Here is a 16,289-nt window from a genome sequence, read left to right as displayed (position 1 = left end):
TTTGTATTTTAAATTGTACAATTCATACGTTGAGATTTTGGTTTAAATTATAGTAAGTAGAATTAGTATCACAAGCACATGGGAAAAATAAATATCAGAACATATATATAGGAAAAATGATAATTAGAAGAGATGGAACAAACTTCCTTTATTAAAATGGAGCATAAGAACATCAAAGAAAAACCAATATCACAAGAGACAACACTTGAAACACTTATTAAAGGTCACCAGAGGCATGAAGATCCTCGAACGACATATTTAGAAGATAGATTTGATAACTTATTAGATGCATGGAATCAAGGATAAAGATCTCCATTATCAGTTTGAGACGGGACGGACATGGACTCCAAATTTGTGAAGCAGATCACTGGCTCTTCCATGGAATCCAACGATTTTGTGGCCCTCCTCTTTGAGTTCGAAGGCTGTGCCAGCTTCAAGTCCAAAGGGAGGAGACGTTTGTTTATTAGTCTTGAACCTAAGCATAGTTATGACTGAGCCATCACTCCCAAAGATTTTATCGTAGGTGCCTTCGACTGCGGTGATGTATTCACTTGGATAGTCAAGTACTAACTGCAAGCAAATAAAACAATTGAATACATCTGATCGAAGAATATCTCTATATATTCAAATTCAACAAAAAGAGAAAGAAAGGATTTACCTCTTCGAATCCGAGTAGAGTACTCTTTCCATGTTCTTCTCCTACGACCTCCTCAGGACTTTTGTCGTACACAAACTTAACGGCTGAGATACCATCTTGGGCTTGTCCTACGTACACCTTCTTCACACCAACGTAAGCACCATCATCCCAAGCAGCTCCATCATCACTACCAAGTGCCGGTAGCTGCTTGGCAGGAGTCAACGGAGTTGTACTAGTCAACGGAGCAAAGTAAGCCCCAAGAGAATTAAGATTGTCTCCGGCAGACCCATGAAAGCCAATGATCTTCTTGTCTTGAACTTTGAGAGTGAATGGAGTACCATCTTCGTATCCAATTACATCAGAAGTCTTCTTGTTGGAGATGAACTTAAGCCCTTGAATGACACCTTCGGGGCTATACCAACCTTCTACAGAAACTAGATGTTCCTCTGGATGGTTAATCACAAACTGTGCATAGATCAAGATCAAAATGTCAAAAACTTCAAAATCTATCAATAGATGTATATACAGATTGGAAAGAAGAATATCAATGGGCAAGGAAAATATATAGGAACCGGATCAGCTGGCATAACACGGCCTTTGATACCGCGAAGAGGAGCTTGTTCGGTTTGTCCGTTCTTGACATAATCAAACTGAACGTATTGAATGCCGAGTCCACCTGCTCCGACCTGAATCTTGGTCACAGCGTCATGTACGGATCCATCGTCCCATTGGTTGCCTCCTTTCCCTCCTTGTGCTTCCACCTTTTGGGCCATCTTTTGCTTCTTGACCAAACTTACGAATTTCTGTAGTTGCAAAAATAATTTGTTAATTTCTACTATTAACCAATTTTTACAAAATAGAGAGGAATAGAGAGATGACCTTCTAAAGAGAGTAGATTGTGATCGGTGCTATGATCAATTTAAGTGAATTGTATGTGTATTTATATTGACCTCTTGGATATTACCATATATCCGCATATAGGCCATTGAACAGTTAGTACTAGTCGAAATAATAGTAGTATATAGTTTCGTGGATCACGAGGCATATTAAAAAAAAAAAAAAACATTACCCAAAAACTCGTATGTTCAAATATTCATATATTTACATATCTCAACTAATCGTCTTTATGTTTGTGGTTGGCCATGAAAGTTGAAACGATGGCAGCGAGCTAATTTGTTATTTTAAAGTTCACATGGTCGTATATTATATTATGTACGATCAGTGGCGGACCCAGAAATTTTTTTAACCCGGTGCAAAAATATTATCGTAAATAATTTATTTTGTTATATATATTTTATAAATATAAAATCAGAAAAATCCCTTTAAAAATAAGAACTAAATTTTGAGAAAAACTATTGCATTTTTAATATTATTCAAAGTTAAACTATTATAATAAGAAAATGAAAAATGTTGAAAATGATTAGTTTATATAGAAAAAAAACTTAACATATCCTTGAATATCTAAAAAAATTTGTTCACATTTATATATTAATTTTGTTAATTATAAATTGTTGATAGTCGCATTTGATGGAGATTGCATCTCCAGCAACTATACCATAATAAAATTGAATCTAAAACTAGAAATAGGATATTTTCGTAGGATTTTGTATTTAATGTTATAATTGTCATTAAAAGGTTAAGAAAGGAAACACACATTGAATGTTGTTTTTCCTTTTAAGTGAAACGAGAAATGGACAAGCGTGAAAACGGAAAAATTAACAAGGTCAATAATTTTGCTCAAAATTGTTTAAGAGTTTCTAAATTTGACCAGGTCACTTGACCTCCCAAGTGTATACATGGGTCCGCCCCTGTGTACGATTGATTATTAGGTAAGGGTTCAAGTTGCAATTTATAAATCAGAATGATGCAATTAGTGCATGAACATGTTTTAAAAGCCTTAAACATTATTTAAAACAGTAAAAATAAAATTTAAATCACTGAATAGAAATTATTAAGTCATAACTCAGCATGTTCAAACGGATGTTCATATTTACTTTTTGAAACTTCTTAAAGCATCTCCATCCAAAAATTCTAACAGGGTATCTAGAAAGTAAAATAATAAAAAATAATAATAAAAATAAAACTAAAAAAGAGATTAAGCACTGGTTCAAATCTTTAAAAAACTCATTAGAACAATTCTAACCATTTGTCATCATATAAGGGGCATAATTTTATTTTAATATTAAAATTTAATTATTTATTTAAATTATATAATAATAATAATATATTGTTGTTGAGATACTAAAAGAGTATCTAAATATTGGAGGTGCTCTTACAACTGATTTATGAAATATTCGTAAGTTTTGCTAAGCGTATTGCTAAAAAAAAAAATTGTTCTCTTTGGAAAAAAGATTTATTATGGTACCTTTACATTGTTACTAATATTAATCTAATGGATAGAAGCTTAATATGATTCATAATATTAGTATATGGACTTCCAACTCAAAATCAATTGATAATGAATAGATTAACTTATATATTTTATATACTAGTAAAGATTTTTTTGTCCTTCTAGTGTAGGATATTATTATTTCTAATACGTCCCTTCGAGATGATGACTTTTCTAGCCATTCATCTCGGTATATTCGGACAAGGATCGGCATATCAACTATTGGGTCAGGCGCGACCAATTATAGATTTGGACATGTATGAATCGAGTTCTGATACCATATTAGAATATGAGCTTCTAACTCAAAACCAATTTACAATGATAACTCATATATCTTATATACTAGTTAATATAATTATCCCTAATACATAATTTGTCGAAATAGGTTAACATGTGTAGTATGTATTTAATAATAAGTAGCTATTGCGAATGCAAAACAATCGAGAAAAATTACTCTAGCTCAATAGTAATATTGTTTGGTTACCTTTTAGACTTGTAAGCTAGTAGTTTTGTGTTATTTATAATGGATGTGGTACGTACATCCGAATACGAATCCGCATATTGTTTATTATTGAAAAAATCAATGATAATTTGCCTGCCTACTCATTAATTGACCTTATCTATTTAATACTAATTAAGAGGGTACAAACTTATAATTTTAAAAATATATATAGTATTAACTATTAGAAGACTATAATATTGTAATCATCTACTCATCATGCATAGTAATCCCAATAATTTAACTAAGAGTAAACAATAGTTATTGACATATGAAAATAATTGCAAGATAGCAACAGCCATTAGTGGAGTGGACTTCTGAAAAATTAAAACAAATAATACGTAAACCAAATTAAACTCAACCATAATCATGAATATTTTGATCAAGATATACCTAAACCTCTTTATCATTTCCAGTCTTTGTTCTAACTTCTACGTTACGTTCGGTGCGTAATTAATTTTTCGTTCTTCTCGTTTTCGATCGTCGTTCCTCACAAAGACACAAAATATTTTCTTTTAAGGAAAATATTACTAAATTTACGTTTTGTTTTGCATATTTTTTTTTGTAAAGAACTTAATTTGAGACGAAAATGGTAGGACAAGAATAGACTAAATAAAGCAGAACTAATTTAATTTTTGAAAATTTTATTTTAGTTTCTTTGAAAATTTAAAATGTGCATAATTTATAACACTAAATCTTATTCAAGAAATTTTGATAAATCAAGTAAATAGTAAATATTTGAAGACATTACATATTGCAAGGTGGAATTAATTTTACCATTACAAGGATTTTTTTTTTGTTAAAGGTTTAAATACAAGGAATTTGGTAAAGTATAGTAGAAATTAATAACAGATATATTAATGTTAATAGTGTTTTAAAATAAAATTAGTTACAACCAAACAGCAGTCATATGTTATGAGATTATGAGAAAGTGACAAACCACGAAAGGCATGACTTGGTTAAAAAAAAAAAAAAAAGAGAGAGAGAGAGAAAGGCATGACTTACCTAAATATTTCACGTAAAAATACGAAGTCGCGAACAAATGAATGGGTTTCACTTCCACACACGTCAAATTTTTCTCTTCATGATTTGTGTTTGTGAAACTGTGAATTATGCATGGGTTTTAAATAGTGAACGTTGGAATGAAAATTGAAGCATTGATCGATCTTGGATATGTGATTATCTTTAATATAGAGATAATAATTTATACACATATATAAATCAACCAATGTGAAAAATGATCTAGAAAGAAAGGGATCAATTCTATACTTTTTTGTCATCATATTCATCATCAAGACATCATGTATAAAACAGAGTCCGTAAACCTGTTTTGTTAATTACTAAATAGAGAGTTTGGATAGCAGCTATCGTTTACTACGTAAGTTTTAGTACAATAGTTATTAACATTGTAAAGACTAAAGAAACATCCCATTCCACGATTTATCCTCAGACATCGAAACATACCATCAAACAAATCAATCCTTTTTACTCGATACAAATTCCAACCCAAATCCTGATAAAAGATTTTGTGATTATTGGACGTAGATGTCTTATGTCTATTCCAACACAAACGATACCTTATTTAAAGAGACAGACCACTTCATCACAAGAAACATACAGATCAACAAACCAACGACATGAGAACACACAACACATAGTTTAAAGAGAGTAGCTAGAAGCAGAGGAGCAACAAGCATTTAGGGCTTTTTCATTTTATTTTAGTAAGCCTAGAGAGAGCTCTCAAAGGTTTAAGACTTGAGATTGGCGAGACGTAGACACCAACTTGATGAACAAAATCTCCAGCTTTGCCATGGAATCCAACGATCTTATGGTCTTTCATCTCCAACGTAAACGGTGTGCCTGCATCGAGCCCAAACGGTGGAGATGTACGTTTATTTGTCATAAATCTAAGCATCGTCACCAACTCGGCTTCAATTCCAAAGACATTATCGTAACATCCCTCCACCGATACGATGTATTCATTTGGAAAATCTAGCACAAACTGCAAGAAAAAAGAAAAACAAAGACCCGTGAACATTGGATCTCAAGAAAAACATTATTTGGTAAACTCGAGAACAGTGCACAAAAACCTCCGCTGTTCCAAGAAGTGACATCTTCCCATGACCAACTCCAGCTACAAGCTCCTTGCCATTAACATACTCAAATTTGACAAAGGACACACCTGAGTCACCTTGTCCTACATATATCTTCCTAACATCTTCATAGAAACCATCATCCCATGCGGCTCCTCCGTTTCCGCCTTTTGCTTCCAATTTCTTAGCCGGAGCTGGCACGGGAACATTAAGTGGTGCAGGCGCAAAATGTGCTCCGAGAGCATCGATGAGATCACTGGATCGTCCACGGAATCCTACAAGCACGAAATCTTTTTCCGCAAAGACGAATTTCGTACCAATCGCGTTTCCAAATGTAGCAGAAGTTTTCCCCTTTGATGTCTTGAAGGTTACCGATGTGACAAAACCATCATAAGTTCCTTCCACTGATGCAATATGTTCATTTGGATAATCCAGCACAAACTACAAATTAAAGAGAAACTCATTATAATTCTTAAGCAAACTCTATAGACAAAAACTTCGAGCTTAGAGCTTTCCAAAGATTACCTCTTTCGGTTCTTGTTTTCTCTTTCCATGAGAATGTGGTATCGATGTGCTTCCTTTAACAACGTACTCAAACCTAACATAGCTTATGCGATTTCCATCTTGTCCAATCAAGATCTTTTTTACACCGTCGTAAACGCCATCATCCCAAGCACTTCCTCCATTTCCACCTTGAGGTTCTAACTGCTTCAGAGGCGGGGAAGACGCGAAAAAGTTAGCTCCTATGGCATCAATAGCATCACCCGACCTTCCATGGAACCCGATAAGCTTGGCTCCACCTTTACCTTCCATCACAAAATCTGTTTTGAAAAACGCCGTCTTACCAAACATTGGAGATGTTCTCCCGTGTGATGTCTTGAATATAAGCGTCTTCACAACAGTTGAATTATATTTCGAAACATCGCTATAGCTTCCCTGAATTGATGTGATGTATTCGTCTGGATTGTTAAGTTCAAACTTAACAAAAAAAAAAAATAGCAAGAATGGTGAATATTTTATCAACATAATGACAAATTCAGAACCATATGTGTTCAATTTTTTTACCTCTTTGAGAGTTTCGGTAGTTTTTCCGTGTACTCGTGTCTCGAATTTTCCGTCTTTGACGTATTCGATTTTCATATAAATCACGCCGTGATCGTCTTCCCCAACAATCACTTTCTTCACATCGTCATAACCAAAGACACCATCGTCGAATGCATATCCTTTGTTACCGCCGAAAGGTCCTACTTTCTGTGACATTGTTTCCTGAAAAACATTTTTTTATCAAAAAAAAAAAAATTATTATTACAACAATCCGACCAATGTGGAAATAATCTATCGAAAATAAAATCTTATATCTCAATGAAAAATACTACTTTTTTCTTTTTTTTTTAATACTACTGTTTTAATTACAGCATGCAGATGAAAACAGATTTGGCAATCGCTTTCAACAAATAATCCACGCATAAAAAGCAAATACTATACATACAGTACTTCTAAAATTATTTATATGGACTACGGTAATTACAAGGAAGATCATAAACAATTTATAAGATGATCAATTTCCAATCACTGATACTGAAGATCTAAATAAAAATTAATGAAAAAATAAGAAAGTTATGGGATAAATTAAACGTAGAAATTAGATAATTGCAACCTCTAGGTTTCTTGGCTCATCAGATTGAAGGAAGATAAAAGAGTGATGAATAAGTGTGGGTTGGAGTTTGCATATATATATATATATATTGATACTCATACTCTTTGGTACGGGCGTACGGCCAATCTTGATTTTCTTTTACCACGATATTAGTTTTCTGTTATTGTTTAAAATATTATCTTTTACCAAAATATTATATAAGATGATTTTCTAAATGTTATTTACGGTTCTTTATTAAAAAAAAAGAAAACTTATTATTACGAACTTGTTGGGTTACAACAAATTTTAGTTACAAGTTACAGTATAACCAATTAAACAGCTGTCATGATTTATGAGATTACGAGAAAGGGATAAACCAAAATGGCATGACTTACCTAAATAGTTCACATAAATTTGAAGCCGCGAACAGAGGAATGCATAGGTTTCTTCACTAATGATTTTGGGCTTATTTGGGTTTTAGATTATGATGCCAGTATTCTATTTTTGGGAGTTTGTAGTTTCTATAAGCCCCAATATGTAATTGCATAGTGTTGTGAACTGTGTTTTTCATTAATAGAATAAAGGATATATATACAAAGATAATATATGTTGGCATTGTATATTTTAAAAATATGTTTTAATGTAATTTGTTCATATGATATATGAGAATCTTAAAGTAGGATATTCTTTTGACAAAAGAAACAAAGAGTAGTATATTCTAAATGGATTTCCCTGGTTTGCTAGCCATTATAGTCATTTATTTAATTTTATGTTCATAATCAAATTACCTTACCTAATTCACCCAAACGAAATTTTTTTTCTGTCTTTGAAACAATCGAAGAAGATTTGAGAACATTAATTTATTATATATTTTAATCCAAATAATAATTATTTTATATTTATTGAAAACAATTTTTTTTACTTCTCAACAAAATTTTTAAAAACTAATCTTCTCTTTTACTGCTCAACACTAGGATCGGACTCGCGGTCCACCGCGGGAGAATATTGGTTTACATATGTTGCGTTTAATATTGTGTGTGTTTTTTAGTAGAATGAATCGTGTAGTATACTTATAAATATTCATAATAACGAATCGTAGAGAAAATGTAAAATTGTTTATAAATATACCCATCGTAATAATTATGATTTACAAAATAGAATTTTGTGTTTTAAAATTCTAAAATTAGACGATTCATGGGAATTAGAGCAGTCAAAATAGGTCAAAAACCGCGGGTCCAGCCCACATCATCTCACTATGGGGCAGATTTGGGAAAATATATTAAATCCGGAAATAAGCGGCCACATGGATTAATTCGCAGTAGGTCATAGGTTTAATCGGTTTTCATCCGCGGGTTGACGGATCAGCCCGCATATTAGTATTTATTGATAAAATTATAATTTATTCAACATGTGGTAATTTAAACAAACTTTTAATAGTATTTTGATTTATTTATTTATTTTAGTAGTTGGTTACTTTAAAATTATTTAAACAAAATTCATGGACAATCCCGCAAATCCGCATACATCCGCATATAGGTATGAAAATATCATAATTTCGATTTAATCTAATTAAATTAAAATTAGTTGCATGGATTTCATATCTATTTAATTTATACGACCAAAATAAAAATATCTATTTAATTTACACGACCAAAATAAAAATATCAATTTAATTTATAAAATATGGTTTATTTGTGATAAATTTTCTAGAAATCTTTAGAAGCAAGTAAAATATCTTTCAATTAATGATAATTGGCTAAAATGAACGAAATTAATGACAAAAACGTTGATTGTTATGGAATTAGTCCCAAAAATATATGAACAAATTTATTATACGTAATTAATGTATAATATTGTTTGGAATATGCTTTTATTATTAGTTACCATATGTACAATCAGATTTTATTTGATTTCTATAAATATTTGATTTTATTTCAATTTTTCATTATTAATTCGAATTTATATTCCAAAAAAATTTCAAAGATCCGATTTCAGAATTTCGGGTCAATTTTCTGATTTTAACCCGACCCATTTTCATTTGTACTTCTTTTTTAATAGTATAGAGATTATTATATTGTTGTCCGGAAAACTTTTAGAAACTATCAACCAAATATTTATACATTCGATTTTCTAAAAACAAGTAGCATATTCTAACTGGATAGAATTTCCCTTGTTTACGTGCCACTATAGTCATTTATTTTATTTATGTCCAAAATCAGATTACCTCACGAATTTTGTTGTTTTTGGTCAACATCTTATGTTACAGGATTGGTTCAAATGAACCAAACCGAGTGAATATATTGTTGACATACGAAATAAAATGCGGGTGAACACGTATATTGGTTGCCAATCTATATGCTTTAAAATTAATTAGAGAATTGTTAAATGTACGTCTTGCTAGCTCACATCAATTTATCAACCAGTTACCATACAACCCATTATTCTTAAAATGGGTTCCCTTTTGAGAATTGAGGGCAACACTACCATTAAGCCAAAATGCAATGGGCGATTATACTTATTTGAAGAACGTGGCCATGATGCAGATCGTGGCCATGATGCAGATCTCATAAAAGAAAGAAGATATAGAAAAGAAAACAATACGAGTTGCCATATCTTTATCATGTAAGATAAAAGTCTTCCCTAGCGACCATCATCCATATCTTCCGCAGGTCAATAAATACCCATGAAATTTCCAAAACATAGATCACTGCACCAATTAATCATTACTTTCTTTTAAGGTCATCTCTCTACCTCTCACCGGCCCATTCTCTTATATGATTATTGTTAGTATAGTATTTGATTACATTATACGTTTCTTACTGCAGGTAGTACTATTCGTAAGATTTATCAAACGCAAGCAAAAGAGATGGCCAAAAAGCTAGAAGCAAAGGGTGGTGAGACGGGAGATGTATGGGATGATGTTGTTTACGACAATGTTAGAAAGGTATATGTAGGGCAAGGCCAGTATGGTATAGCCTTCGTCAAGTTTGAGTATGTCAATGGTTCTCAAGTAGTTGTTGGAGATGAACATGGAACGAAGACAAAGCTAGGAGTTGATGAGGTACTAAAATAGATATATCTATGTTGTGATTGGTCAAGAGGGTCTTTTGTTTGTTGGTTTCCGAATTGAAAATTGTTTGATTTCTTTGCAGTTTGAGATTGATGCGGATGACTACATCGTATACGTGGAAGGTTACAGTGAGAAGGTTAATGATATGACCTCAGAAATGATCACGTTTCTTTCATTCAAGACGTTTACAGGCAAAACCTCTCATCCTATCAAAAAAAGACCTGGGGTTAAGTTTGTGCTACAAGGTGGAAAAGTCGTTGGGTTTCACGGACGTTCCACCGACGTTCTACACTCTCTCGGGGCCTATGTTTCTTTGTCGTCCACTCCCAAATTGCTTGGAAACTGGATCAAGGTAGTAATCTCTTAAACCAACACAAAAAAAAAAAAAAAAAAAACACACACACACAAATAGATATGAAGGTTTTTAATTGTTACCACAGCAAATCACTAAATCACGTACGCGAAACAAAAAAAAATGTAGAAAACAAAGAGAGGGAAAAAATTGGCATATAATCAATGACAGTTTTTGCAATTTATATTTTCATTAATTTGGTTTCACCAAAAAAAAAAAAATCATTATTTTCAGTAATTTGATCTTACAATTATGGAAATTCACTAAGCAAAATATAATCCTTTTAAAAAATAGCTAACATATATTATTAATTAAATTATAAGGTGGAGGAAAACGGAGAAGGTCCAGGGCTAAGATGCTCACATGGCATAGCACAAATAGGTAACAAGATTTACTCCTTTGGTGGGGAGTTCACACCAAATCAGCCCATCGACAAACACCTTTACGTCTTTGACCTCGAGACCCGGACTTGGTCCATTTCTCCAGCCACCGGAGACGTTCCACACCTCTCTTGCTTAGGTGTCCGTATGGTGTCAATAGGATCGACCCTCTATGTCTTTGGAGGCCGAGACGCTTCACGCCAGTACAACGGTTTCTACTCATTTGACACAACCACAAACGAGTGGAAACTGCTAACTCCGGTCGAAGAAGGACCAACTCCTCGTAGTTTCCACTCGATGGCAGCCGATGAGGAAAACGTTTACGTTTTCGGTGGAGTGGGTGCTAGGGAACGAATCAAGACTCTAGACTCTTACAATATCGTTGATAAGAAGTGGTTTCATTGTTCGACTCCAGGAGATTCCTTTAGCATAAGAGGAGGAGCAGGGCTCGAAGTGGTGCAAGGGAAAGTATGGGTTGTGTATGGATTTAATGGATGTGAAATAGATGATGTTCATTTCTACGATCCTGCTGAAGACAGTTGGACACGAGTGGAAACATTTGGTGTGAGACCTTCCGAAAGGAGTGTATTCGCTAGTGCGGCTCTTGGGAAACACATTGTGATGTTCGGAGGTGAGATTGCGATGGATCCACTAGCTCACGTAGGTCCGGGTCAATTGATCGATGGGACTTTCACGTTGGATACAGAGACGTTGCAATGGGAGAGGTTAGATAAGTTTGGTGAAGAGGAGACACCGAGTAGCAGAGGATGGACCGCGTCCACAACTGGGACCATTGATGGTAAGAAAGGACTTGTGATGCATGGTGGTAAAGCTCCAACCAATGACCGGTTTGATGACCTCTTCTTTTATGGAATTGACTCTGTCTGATTAAGCGCGATTTGATCATGACCGTTTGTGATTGTGTGTTTGTTTGTGTGTGATGCAATAAGGGAGGGGTCGTGAAAGATCCTTCGTCAGCTTATCATTTTCTTTTATCTTTTCTAATGTTTTTTTTTTTTTTTTTTTTTAATGTTTGTTTCATGTTTCGTGGCTTGTCAAATCAGATGTTTATTTTCTTAAAAGAAATCGCCAGACAAAAAATGGTAGCTATTGTCAATTACGTAGGTTTGAAAAAAAAATACTTAGGTTTGAGTAGAATAGTTATTCTATTTGTAAAGAATCATCGCATTCCACAATTGATTGTGCCAGGTAAACAGGTAAACCGACGTCGTATTTGACATTAACGGAGACTCGGTAACGGGTGTTAGCATTTCTGTTTGCATGCCTGTTAACGGTGTGTCGTTTTGGCCTTGTCAACGCATTCAATTGGTTCAGATGGCTTGTCAATTTTTAGTTCACGTATAAAATGGTCATTTACAGAATTCGAAGTTAAAATGACCATTTTATGAAACTTGGGCTATTAAATGACATTTTCCCCCCTATTTATTTGGTTATTTAATTATATATATATATATATATATATATATATATATATATATGTCATGTACATAGTGTGGTGCCTAGAGATTTAGAGACCTAAGACGATAATTTAAAATGTGACATTTTAAAAGAAAAATTCAAAATAGTAAAATGTAGTTAAGCTTAAAATTTCAAAAACAAAACTTTAAAAAAAACATTTAAAATAGAAAAAAACCTTTAATAAATGAATAAGTATTAATTTTGGTACTAATAAAACCTTTGAAATTGACCATTAGAAAAAGAAACTGAGGGGGTGTTATTGGTTTATTAATTTGTAAATCCATATAGAATTTGAAAATTTCTTAATTATGAAATCAAGATATATAGATTTTGAAATAACATGTGTTTACCCATGGATTTGAATCCTTCTATTTTTCTCTTTCAATTCCATTCAATTCTATTTAAAACATAATTTGGATTCTCAAATCCAAAAACAAATGACTAAACGAATAACATATGATTTTAACTAGTATTTATAAATCATAGAACCAATAACACATGAATTTAATTAGGATTTTAAAATCAATGATTGAATAACAAATGATTTTTGTTTGGATTTCTAATTCTATATAAATCCATAAACCAATAACCTCTCCTGAGTAGTTCGATTAGGATAATTTCCATAAAATATACCCTATAAAATTACAATATTAAGTGTGGGCACTTGCCTTTTCTTTATAAGGGGAGGTACCGCTCTGCATGTACATATTCTCTCGTGTTGTTTAGAAATGCTGTTTTAGATTTATATTTTTATTTTTAAATAGACGATATTTTCATAAATCTATGTAAAATTCGCATCTGATAACTTTTTGTCCTTTATATTTTTGAGATAATTTTCAGTCAAAAGTTTTAAAATTAAAGTGTTTTACCAGAGATACAGGCAATCAAACAATTACCATTTAAAATGTTCACAAACTCATATTAATTACTCAGTTATATCAGATAGCATTACGATTGATTTTTTATGTTTTTTTCCACAATTCCACCAAAAGTTTTTTTTACTTTTTAGTTAATTGTGAAAAAGTTAAAATAAGTATTATAGAACCTTTCATAATTAGTATGTCTAAAAACATCATCTAAAAAGGAAAAAAAATATAATATTTTCCTATTATCTTGAAAGAAATTATTAATGACGATTTATATACATTTAATAATATTGTATTGATGGGGAGTACTTACACGTGAAATATGATGGTGCAAAAAGTCAAAACTTTTGAACTAAGCTTGATGTAAGAGCAAGCCCAATGGAGGGGTATAGAGAGACTCTTAGCTCAGAATCCTTAAAAAAAAGGCCCAAATTAAATGAAAAATATAAATAAAGATAAGAAACGTACCTTAGTTTAGAGTTTTTTTGGTCTGCAAGAGGTCCATACGTGTCAACTTTCTAATTATTTTTCTCCTCTTCATTTGCGATTTCTCTCTCTCGCTCTTCTCTTCTAATCTCCAATGGCTGTGAAACGAAGAACACGGTGTAGACTCTCGATCATCATCGTCGAAGTGTTTCAATCGGAGAACACGGTGTAGACTCTCGATCACAATATGCATGATCGGAGCCGGAGGTTTCATCGGTTCACATCTCTGTGAAAAATTGATGATGGAGACGCCTCAAAAGGTACTTGCGCTTGATGTTTACAACGAGAAGATCAAACACTTGCTTGAACCTGATACCGTTGAATGGAGTGGTCGGATCCAGTTTCATCGTATCAATATTAAGCATGATTCAAGGCTTGAAGGTCTTATTAAGATGGCGGATCTGGTAAAATGCTTCTTCTTATCGATTTTGCTTCTTTATCTCTTGTTCTTCGTTGTTTAAGGTTAAAAAATTAGCAATGATGGTGTGATTGTGATGATTGTAGTCTCAGATCTGATGATTCGTTATCGGAATTCAGATAATTTGCATTTTGATTATCTGCTTAATTTCGCGATGTGTTGAGATCGGTGATGTAATTCTGATGTTTGTTTTTGGAGTTTGCAGACTATACATCTTGCTGTGATCTGTACTCCAGCTGATTACAATACACTTCCTCTTGAAACAATCTACAACAATTTCATTGATGCGCGTCCAGTTGTATGTGTTTTCTTCTTACTTCGTCCGTTGTTTTGTGCTTCATTATTAGTTGAAATTGATTGGTTTAATGTGTTGGTTTTGTTAGGTTAAATACTGTTCTGAGAACAACAAGCGTCTCATTCACTTTTCTACCTGTGAAGTGTATGGAAAAACCACTGGTAGCTTTCTTCCTAAGGACCATCCTCTGGCGTGAGGTAATGCCTATTTGTACCTTTCGTTTTCAACATGTTGTTGTGTTTCTATCAATCATATCAATGAATGTACTGAGGAACATGTTGAAGCTGACATTTTCTTTCGTTTTCTTAGCTACATTATGAATGCTTCATTCATTTTTTTTTGTATTTTTTATATATTTTATGCCTTGTATGTTTAATTTTTTTAGGAAATTGTAATAATTATTAAGTTTTACCAAATAAAAATGTTTATAATTTTTCAAAATTTTTTTTTAAGAAACCCACTTAAGGACTCTACCATTGGACAAAGAAAATTTTAAGGATTCATCACAAACTCTTAATTTTAAAATTGCCATAATTTATGATTAAAAAATGTTTAAAGATCCTTTTAAGGATTCTACCATTGTTGTTGCTCTAACACTTTTTTCTGGATATGTGATATCTTTGATAGAGATAACTTAGTTACATACAATTATATTATTTGTTATATATATGATCTTTCACAGATATAATCATCTTATATACGATTATCGTTTTTCTTTTTTTTTTTTTTGTTCAAAACAATTATATTTTCTTTATTTCATTTTAAACAATGTTTAAGATTTTTGCACATATATTAAAAATCACAAAAATTTCATTTAATTTACTTCTTTCACATAAAAACATCATTTCATATAACTAATTCAACCAATAAATATCATCGATCAAAAATATTAAATATATTTAATTTTGATATGAAATTAAGTAAAACATCATATAAAATCAATTTCATAAAAACATCATATAAAATATCATCATCTCCACTGTCTTCATTTTCTACAATTTATTTCCCATCTTCAACCCTCCCAACAGTGTTGTTTTCATTATCGTAATCATCATCTTCTGATTCACTCCCTGCACTATAAGAATAAGAATCATCAGAATTTTCTAAATACTTTTCATCTTCACTGATCTCCATTTCATCTTCTACCACTACAGATGTGTTTACCCCTGAACCAACAACCAAATCTCCTTTAGTTGCCATCTCTACTGCTTCAAGGGCTTCTAACAAAATATCATCGCTTATGTCCCACCCCCAGAACTGTCAATAACATCTGTACTCTGTGCATGCAATTGCTAACTGAGAGTTGGGAGGATTTCCCGTGTTATTGTCTTGAACTAAAGATAACAGTCCGACAAAGTATCCTACTTCCTCTATCGCCCTTGAATTACCTTCAGCCTCTACGATCCCTACAGATGAATCTCCAGCTTCTAACCCATTAGCGAAGCAACTGACAATCCTTCCAGCTTCAGGAGTAGGCCTGACTGTGACTCCTTCACCTTCTCTAAAACACATGAACAAGTTCACAGATTTATCATCAACGCTTAAAGATTTAAAGCTTCTAAACTGTCTATCACACCCAATCATTGTCGGACCCGGCTGAACACCAGCTACCAGAGCTAATTTGTCCTCAAACATGTAGCTAAGCTCCACTGATATCGAGCTCCTCTCCATTCTGTATAGTTGTCTCAC

At 32.7% G+C, this 16,289-nt stretch overlaps 4 protein-coding genes across 7 annotated transcripts; 2 read left to right on the top strand and 2 right to left on the bottom strand.

Annotated features, from left to right (window-relative positions):
- Positions 1-120: 120 nt before the first annotated feature.
- On the bottom strand, positions 121-1,592 carry LOC9319072 (PYK10-binding protein 1). The gene is made up of 4 exons (XM_021033541.1): positions 1,517-1,592; positions 1,210-1,440; positions 659-1,102; positions 121-570 (listed from the first exon to the last, which is right to left on the bottom strand). Exons 2-4 carry the CDS (start codon positions 1,408-1,410, stop codon positions 319-321), a joined length of 897 nt encoding a protein of 298 aa, XP_020889200.1. The 5' UTR covers positions 1,411-1,440; positions 1,517-1,592; the 3' UTR covers positions 121-318.
- A 3,399-nt stretch (positions 1,593-4,991) lies between these two features.
- LOC9321207 (myrosinase-binding protein 2) lies at positions 4,992-7,374 on the bottom strand. 2 transcript variants are annotated; one of them, XM_021033475.1, is made up of 5 exons: positions 7,276-7,374; positions 6,684-6,884; positions 6,144-6,596; positions 5,616-6,059; positions 4,992-5,527 (listed from the first exon to the last, which is right to left on the bottom strand). In XM_021033475.1, exons 1-5 carry the CDS (start codon positions 7,372-7,374, stop codon positions 5,234-5,236), a joined length of 1,491 nt encoding a protein of 496 aa, XP_020889134.1. In that variant the 3' UTR covers positions 4,992-5,233. The 2 variants fall into 2 exon arrangements, with proteins under 2 accessions (XP_020889134.1, XP_020889135.1); XM_021033476.1 differs by having other exon boundaries at positions 6,144-6,554.
- A 1,995-nt stretch (positions 7,375-9,369) lies between these two features.
- Positions 9,370-12,080, top strand: LOC9321206 (nitrile-specifier protein 1). Of its 2 annotated transcripts, XM_021033482.1 has the most exons (4): positions 9,370-9,992; positions 10,080-10,315; positions 10,407-10,676; positions 11,000-12,080. In XM_021033482.1, the coding sequence occupies exons 2-4, from the start codon at positions 10,121-10,123 to the stop codon at positions 11,942-11,944; spliced, it is 1,410 nt and encodes a 469-aa protein (XP_020889141.1). In that variant the 5' UTR covers positions 9,370-9,992; positions 10,080-10,120; the 3' UTR covers positions 11,945-12,080. The 2 variants fall into 2 exon arrangements, with proteins under 2 accessions (XP_020889141.1, XP_002885140.1); XM_002885094.2 differs by having other exon boundaries at positions 9,371-10,315.
- A 1,797-nt stretch (positions 12,081-13,877) lies between these two features.
- On the top strand, positions 13,878-14,959 carry LOC9319071 (UDP-D-apiose/UDP-D-xylose synthase 2). Of its 2 annotated transcripts, XM_021033581.1 has the most exons (4): positions 14,110-14,193; positions 14,241-14,291; positions 14,511-14,603; positions 14,689-14,959. In XM_021033581.1, exons 1-4 carry the CDS (start codon positions 14,161-14,163, stop codon positions 14,794-14,796), a joined length of 285 nt encoding a protein of 94 aa, XP_020889240.1. In that variant the 5' UTR covers positions 14,110-14,160; the 3' UTR covers positions 14,797-14,959. The 2 variants fall into 2 exon arrangements, with proteins under 2 accessions (XP_002885139.1, XP_020889240.1); XM_002885093.2 differs by having other exon boundaries at positions 13,878-14,291.
- The last annotated feature ends 1,330 nt before the right edge of the window (positions 14,960-16,289 follow it).

Source organism: Arabidopsis lyrata (assembly GCF_000004255.2).
Source record: "Arabidopsis lyrata subsp. lyrata unplaced genomic scaffold ARALYscaffold_3, whole genome shotgun sequence".
In the NCBI taxonomy this organism is placed as follows: domain Eukaryota; kingdom Viridiplantae; phylum Streptophyta; class Magnoliopsida; order Brassicales; family Brassicaceae; genus Arabidopsis; species Arabidopsis lyrata.
Note: the sequence above shows the minus strand (reverse complement) of the source record. Positions and strands in the feature narration are given on the sequence as shown.

Excerpts from the sequence above, each read along its gene's own strand:
- LOC9319072 (XM_021033541.1), bottom strand. The coding sequence starts at position 1,410 with ATGGCCCAAAAGGTGGAAGCACAAGGAGGGAAAGGAGGCAACCAATGG. Across the intron at positions 1,103-1,209 it reads GTGTTATGCCAGCTGATCCG|TTTGTGATTAACCATCCAGA; the intron begins GTTCCTATATAT and ends ATCTATGCACAG. Across the intron at positions 571-658 it reads CTCTACTCGGATTCGAAGAG|TTAGTACTTGACTATCCAAG; the intron begins GTAAATCCTTTC and ends ATTTGCTTGCAG.
- LOC9321207 (XM_021033475.1), bottom strand. The coding sequence starts at position 7,374 with ATGAGTATCAATATATATATATATATATGCAAACTCCAACCCACACTT. Across the intron at positions 6,060-6,143 it reads GAAAACAAGAACCGAAAGAG|TTTGTGCTGGATTATCCAAA; the intron begins GTAATCTTTGGA and ends TTTAATTTGTAG. Across the intron at positions 5,528-5,615 it reads CACTTCTTGGAACAGCGGAG|TTTGTGCTAGATTTTCCAAA; the intron begins GTTTTTGTGCAC and ends TTTTTCTTGCAG.
- LOC9321206 (XM_021033482.1), top strand. The coding sequence starts at position 10,121 with ATGGCCAAAAAGCTAGAAGCAAAGGGTGGTGAGACGGGAGATGTATGG. Across the intron at positions 10,316-10,406 it reads CAAAGCTAGGAGTTGATGAG|TTTGAGATTGATGCGGATGA; the intron begins GTACTAAAATAG and ends ATTTCTTTGCAG. Across the intron at positions 10,677-10,999 it reads TGCTTGGAAACTGGATCAAG|GTGGAGGAAAACGGAGAAGG; the intron begins GTAGTAATCTCT and ends TTAAATTATAAG.
- LOC9319071 (XM_002885093.2), top strand. The coding sequence starts at position 14,079 with ATGATCGGAGCCGGAGGTTTCATCGGTTCACATCTCTGTGAAAAATTG. Across the intron at positions 14,292-14,510 it reads TTATTAAGATGGCGGATCTG|ACTATACATCTTGCTGTGAT; the intron begins GTAAAATGCTTC and ends TGGAGTTTGCAG. Across the intron at positions 14,604-14,688 it reads TCATTGATGCGCGTCCAGTT|GTTAAATACTGTTCTGAGAA; the intron begins GTATGTGTTTTC and ends TGGTTTTGTTAG.